Source organism: Hydra vulgaris, chromosome 02, assembly GCF_038396675.1.
Source record: "Hydra vulgaris chromosome 02, alternate assembly HydraT2T_AEP".
Taxonomy (NCBI): domain Eukaryota; kingdom Metazoa; phylum Cnidaria; class Hydrozoa; order Anthoathecata; family Hydridae; genus Hydra; species Hydra vulgaris.
Genome location: NC_088921.1, coordinates 43,368,764 through 43,375,680, shown reverse-complemented (window position 1 = coordinate 43,375,680; position 6,917 = coordinate 43,368,764). Strand labels below are relative to the sequence as shown.

The following is a 6,917-nucleotide window of genomic DNA, read 5'->3' as shown; positions in this document are numbered from 1 at the left end:
GCTATATGCTCTTTCACTTTGACAGTCTTGAATTCATCTGAAAATAAAGAGTACTTGTACATCTACTGTTTTGGATCATTTGCTAGCAGTAGAACAGTGGATTCAATGTCAGCTTTGCAAAATATGGACTCATGAAGAATGCACAACAGGTTTACTTCAGTTTATTTGTAAATCTGTTCTTCTTACCACATTGAAACATTTTTAAAAAAACTTTTAGTGTAAGTTGCGTTGTAGTTTCGAAAGGAAACCAATGTTTCAGTAAATTACAATTTCTTTATTTATATTAAGATTATTCCGAGATTAAGATTATTCCACGTCCCTGCTCCACCGCGCTCACCGAAACATAAACATGCCACCTTGACATTGTTTGTTAAGGTTTTTTGTTTTGGAGTTAAAGAGTTGAGAGAGGGTTGTAACCACAAAAAGTAGTCTTCTCGACTATAGTGGTCTTGGATTAGGGGATGTGAAATAACTTTAGTCTCAGAAATATATTCACAAAATTAAGTTGTACTCAAATTTGCTTTAACTGGTTGTTATCCAAACATACCAAGAAATGTGACAACTAACCCGACACTCTATGACGAACAACCCCATGATTGGGATTGGTTTTCACTCAGCAAAGGTCTTTTAAAAATGATTTTAGAACAAAATATATTTAATTCTATATCATAAAATTGTTGTAATAGTTACCTGATATAGTTAAACTATCTATGTGGGAAGTTTGGCTTTGATTTAATGAAAAATAAAATATAAGTAGTCTAAAGCGTAAAAAGTATGATAACCAACCCCGCTCTCATGTATGCAAGTTTCTATAAAGTTTCTAGATTTATAATGTTTTAAATTTATAATTGTATTAGATGACGACAAGAATCCACGTCTAGCTTACATTTTACCATTTTAAATAACTTTCAACTAAATTTGAACTAATTACTCATACTAATAACACATGCTACAGTATGCATACACATACTCTTCATTTATTATTTACATCCCATGCACAGCTCAATCAGAGGTCTGTGGGAGTTGTCCTGATGAGATATCCTGAGAAAAGTCCTTTTGGGATAACAAAACGGTATACCTGTCTAAAAGATATATTTGTGTACACTCAGAGTGGATCCTCGTGTGGGGTACCAATCTCAGATGATAGCTGGAGGTCTTCTTGCGTTTATACTGTACCATAAGGCACGAATACATATATCTATCTGCATGTTTATCTCGCTATTAATACAGACACATAAACACATATATCCTTAATGTATGTTTATCTCGCTAATAATACAGACCACATGATAACTACTTATAAAGCGAACAATTTTGCTCCATCACTGACACTTTCTATGCATCACATTTACGCTCTATACTAACAACTTTTCATTAGCACAGTAGTTAATAACTCTTACTTTCCTCAACTACTGTTTATTATTCTTGTTTATATTTACTACATTTTCACTATGATTAATTTTTAATACTTTTCTTCTTGGAGGCTCTATGTTTTCTACTGGACATCTGTCCTTTTATACTTTTATCTCACACTGATTATCTCACACTCTTTTTAACTTATCATGCATCTCTAAGTCGTTCACTGCTCGGTGCAGTTTCACTAAAATGCATTGCATTTACAAAAGATAACTTTGAATGACTAATTAAATTAATACTATACAAAATCCTTTTATATAAATATTGTTTTGAGTTTGAAATCTGTAAAAGTCAACCTTAGCTTCTATATGAATTTTATTAAATTTTAATTATTGTCAATAATGAAGGACAAGTAAAAATCTTAAAAACGTTTAAAGTAACCTAAGTTTACGGTAATTTAATGTAATGTTAATCACTGTTGCAACCATTGATCACAGAATGTTTGGAATGTAATATTTTTATTAGTTTTATTCCATTATTATAAGAGTGGCAACAAGTGAAAGCATCAACAACATAATTAAAATTAATTTATTTTAAATAAAAATTGGAATATGATATTTTTTTCTAGACAGAAACAGTGTTTTGTTTGTAAAAATCCAGCGCTCTAGCGGCAACTGAAGACATTAAAACGTTTCTTAAAAATTGTAAACTTTTCAAACTGAAAAGTTTGAACTATTACAAATCTAGAATACGCATAGAGTTTGTTATTTTCGTTCTGTAAAAAACGGTAGAAAACGTGTTTTCTACCAGGGGGCGTTTTGTTTTTTTTAAAAAAAAACCCTGGCGCCAACTGAAGGCATAAAAAATTTTAAAAATTTTTTGGCACAATTAATATTTATATCATTATGCAACTTGTCCCTTTTATAGCAATTTGAATTTCAAAAAAAAATGTTACACCTTAGCGTTCATGTTGAAAATATTGTTTTCCATTTGGAAAACTTTAATAAAAGCGTTAACTTAATGATATCATCTACTTATTTTTCTAGTAATAAATCTCACCTGTAATTAACTTATTTAAATTTGAAATCATTTAAAGGCTAATATACCCATATCATGCATCTTACGGGCTAACAAATCCATTCCACTCGATCCATTACTAATATCATGGACAAAGAAGTCGGAAATCATCAAACAAACTAAAACAATGTCTCACACATTTAACATAAAGTAGCATAAAAATAAACAATGTTGAACTAATCAAATGTTTTTGATTAGTTCAACAAAAATGTCTGAAACGTTTTTGCGTTCATATGTTTAGAACACGTTTAAAAGACGTTTAATACACATTTATAGTATTACTTTTAAAGCATGTTGGGTTCCAATAACTTTTAAAAAGACAAATACGATAGTTCTATGCATTACATAGCTGAAAGCATTTTGTGTGAAGCTGAAGATCAAGTGTCACAATTTTTTTTTTACTTTCTGCAACGTTAACTCCTCGGAAAAACTTTAATGGAGTGAAAAAATTGCCCAGTCGGTGATTTCGGAAATTTAAAAGCACTCCATTTTGGTGATTTAAATTCCTTTTTGATTGCATAAAAAAATGCCTAAATTCGATCGAAGTTGCAAGATAATAAACGATCGACCAACTAAAACGGAGATTCAAAATCTGGAAAATTTGGTGGATTTGGGATAGCTATGGACGGATGCATGTTCAACTGTAAAATATTTTGTATTCTGTTGTTTAAGAACTTTTGCTTTCGTCTTCGAATTGTTTTGAAATACAACATATGTGGTTCCATGAAATTTGATTTGTGAACATGTTTTTGTAATAATTAGTATTTTCTAAAGCATTTGTGATCTTTATAGAACTGTCACAGAAAATTAAAAGTCCAAGATATGCCGTCCACCAGCTCATTATTACAGGTTTCGGTGATATCTCTGAAATCGTTTTTGGTTTTAAACAATGTGAGAATTGCTACTTATTTCTTGCTCTTTTTACAATAACTTGTGAAATATTGTCAACCCAATGTTTATTAACTGATTATCTTTCATAAAATAACTTAGTTATGCTAAAAAGTTATACTTTTTATGGTCCAAGTATAATTCTACCTTCGGTTTGTTTGTCAAAACTCTTACTGTCGTTTTCTATTTATACTCAGTTATTTTGAGAAATTGTAAAGTAAATACCTTAGTGAGCATCCATTTTATGCATCCAGAAAGTTTTTATTAATAATGACTAGATATAAGAACAACTTTTATTAATTTAGTGGTTTATTTGAATAATATATTTATTAATTTTAATTTTATGAGTTTTTATGAATTTTAAGAATATCTAGAAAACTATTAGTTTAAAATTTTTTCAGATATTTATATATATAAACTTGTGGAAAAATGTTGATAAAAAATAGAATTAATTTCTCAAAATTGGTACCTAGTAACAATAGTAGTAATAATGGTAATAACAATAAAACAAACAATTATCTCGTTACAAGTTATCAAAAACAACTAATTAGATGAAACTAAGGTACTTATAATTTATTCCAAAAATTTGTAAAAATTTTTATTATGCAAGGTTAACTTAATCTCGCTGCCGATTTGATTTTAAAAAACTGTTGATGTTGTTGGCATTTTGTTGAAATGCTGTTTTTTAAAGAAAAAAATACAATTAGACAAGATGTATTAAAAAACTGGATCGTTATATTTATATATTCAAACTTTTGTTATTTTCTATAGTTAAAACTAAAACCACTTTTTATAAATATACGTTTTTTTTTTAATTTCAAAATGATAAATCAAAAAATGATATTAAAATATTTTATAAATAATTATATTAAAATATTTTATGCGCGAATGTGATCGTTTAGTTACTAAATTATAAACAATATTTGTAAAAGAAATTTTACATGTTTTCATAATTTTCAAGGAGAGTTTTTTTCTTTGAACAATCTTTCCTGTGATCTTTTTTACACGATTCGGTTTCATAATTTATGACATCTCTTTTATAGAAAAACTCAAAGTTTGAAACAATAACTGGTACAGGTAGAGCAATCATCAAAACTCCAACAATTGCGCATAAACTCCCGAGCAGTTTTCCAACAAAAGTTTTTGGAACTTTATCGCCATATCCCACAGTTGTCATGGTTACTAGACTAAACCAGAAAGTATCCGGTATACTTTCAAATTGATCGTTGTGACCATGTTCCGCATAAAAAATTGCACTGGAAAATAAAATTATTCCAAGAATAAGAAAAAAGCAAAGCATTCCCAGTTCACTTAAACTTGATTTTAATGTATATCCTAAGATTCTTAGGCCAAGTGAGTGTCTTGATAGCTTAAATATTCTGAAGGCTCTTACAAGTCTAACAACACGTAACACTGAAAGCGGCGCGGTATTGAAAGCATCAAATGACAGAGTTATAAAGTATGGTAAAATTGCCAGCAGATCGATAAAGTTTAAAATTGATTTTAAAAACATCCATGGACATGGTGAAGATATGAGCCTTATTATATATTCAAAGCTGAACCACGCAATGCAACTTAACTCAAAAGTAAACCAAGGTTCCCGAAACCGATTTTCATTTGTCATGATTACTTTGTGATTTGTTTTGTTAGAGTGCATCGAAAACGCAGGTAATGTTTCTATGCAAAAAATACAAATTGATAACGTTATAACAAATACCGACCAAAAAGAAAGAATTTTTGCCGCTAAGCTTGTCTCTGGATGTTCAAACAGGTTCCACAACACTTTTTGCCATTCTCGTTTTGGTTCAATTGGTTTTCTATCAGTTATATATCCTTCATCCTCTTTAAGTTTAAAAAATACTTCTTCTCCGAGCTCAAAAAATGAAACATCTTTTGCAAACAACGCCATTGGAATATTTTGAGGACGGATTAAAACACCGTCACTTTGATAATAGAATAAGATTGCCTCAAATGCATCTCGATTGCGATCAAAAAAATAGATGTCACGCGATCTGATATAGTGTTTCTCTCGCCTATTTCTATCACCTAAAAGCGTGTTTGGAAATCTCATTAATGTATATTCATACGTCTCAAAAAACATACCACACACATTGATTCTTATAATTTCTGGTTCATGAATATATGCAGCCGAGTTTATTGGATTCATGATTAAGTTTGAAATTTTGTGCGTTAGGTTTTCTTCGTCGGTCAACTCTTGTTTATTTGAAATGCATTGAATATTTGCCGTCATCTTTTTTGAAGTTGAACGGCTGAGCAAGCTAGATGATCTAAAAAAATGCATAAGTCATACTGTAATAAGTTAAGTTTAAAATGTGTTTAAAGTTTATTGATGATAGCCTAACATTTATCGCATATAACCTAATTTAATAAAATGTTTGTTTTGTGAAAACATTATTGATTTGAATAAAAATTATTTCATGTATTCTTTAAAGTTTTAAAGAAAAAAATTCTAAAGATTTGCGATATTTTGGCATTTGAGATGAAACAGCTCAACAAATTTTATTCTAATATTTGCCATCGACAATTTTTATGACCAAAATATTTTGATAATTTTGAAAAATTATAAATTTTAAATTAATTCAAGTAATTAAGAACTTTTCTATTTTATATGTGTATATTTACTATATATACTTTTCATTTTGCACCTTTAACAAATTAGTCAAGTTTTAAAAGGAAATTAAACTTCAATTTTCGTTTCAGTTTATAATTTGTAAGAAACTAATGACTGTTATTAATGCGATAAATTAAACAATATCACGGATTTAGTAAAAACAAAAAAAAAAAACAGAATTATCAATAATTTATTCAAGTTTTACAAGTCTTATTTAACCCTATTTTTTTTTATTTCTTTATCGAGAAATAAAACAAAAAAGATTTTTCATTCAAGAAATTGACGCCGCAATAAACATATATTTAGTAGCACGATAGAAACAATAATCTCGATTATCGTTATTTATTAACGATAATTTATACGATTATTTGATAGCTTAAAGATGCTACAAAAGTTAATAGTCACTAAAACAACATGTCGTAAACATCCTGAACAATAAGATGTTGGCTGTAAATATTGTCGGGTTTAAAATATAAAAAAAAAAAATTATTTGTATATTTTTCATATCACTCCCTCTTTACATTTGCGTAATTAACTTACATAGGTCATAAATTGCACTTGTTCGAAAGTACTTCTAAGAACATACATTTGAACGACTATAAGAAAACCCTCACGAATCTAAGCAAATAGGAAAGTATCATTCTACTTAATATGCATTAAGCAGATTGAATGAATCACCTTTATATAACTTACATTAAAGGTTCTTTAGAGTTAAGCTGTTTAAAAAAAAAACTACGTAAAAATATGTTAACGTCATTTACGTGGCATAAATATTCTTTAAAAAAAAAAGGTAGCGTAGCAACTCTGCAGTAATAATTTAACAGAACCAGAAACTTTTTAATAGCATTTGTTCGATTATGTTTTTGGGGACCATCCTCAGGGAATATATAAGCAAATTTAATAAAAAAACAAAAAAACAAATGTTATAAATGAAAATTAAAGAACAGAAGATTTTTCAGAAAAA

General features: G+C 28.7%; 1 protein-coding gene across 1 annotated transcript; it reads right to left on the bottom strand.

Annotated features, from left to right (window-relative positions):
• Positions 1–4,193: 4,193 nt before the first annotated feature.
• Positions 4,194–6,610, bottom strand: LOC100200553 (potassium voltage-gated channel subfamily A member 1). Its single transcript, XM_065790999.1, has 2 exons — positions 6,494–6,610; positions 4,194–5,609 (listed from the first exon to the last, which is right to left on the bottom strand). Exon 2 carries the CDS (start codon positions 5,570–5,572, stop codon positions 4,259–4,261), a length of 1,314 nt encoding a protein of 437 aa, XP_065647071.1. The 5' UTR covers positions 5,573–5,609; positions 6,494–6,610; the 3' UTR covers positions 4,194–4,258.
• Between the last annotated feature and the right edge of the window lie 307 nt (positions 6,611–6,917).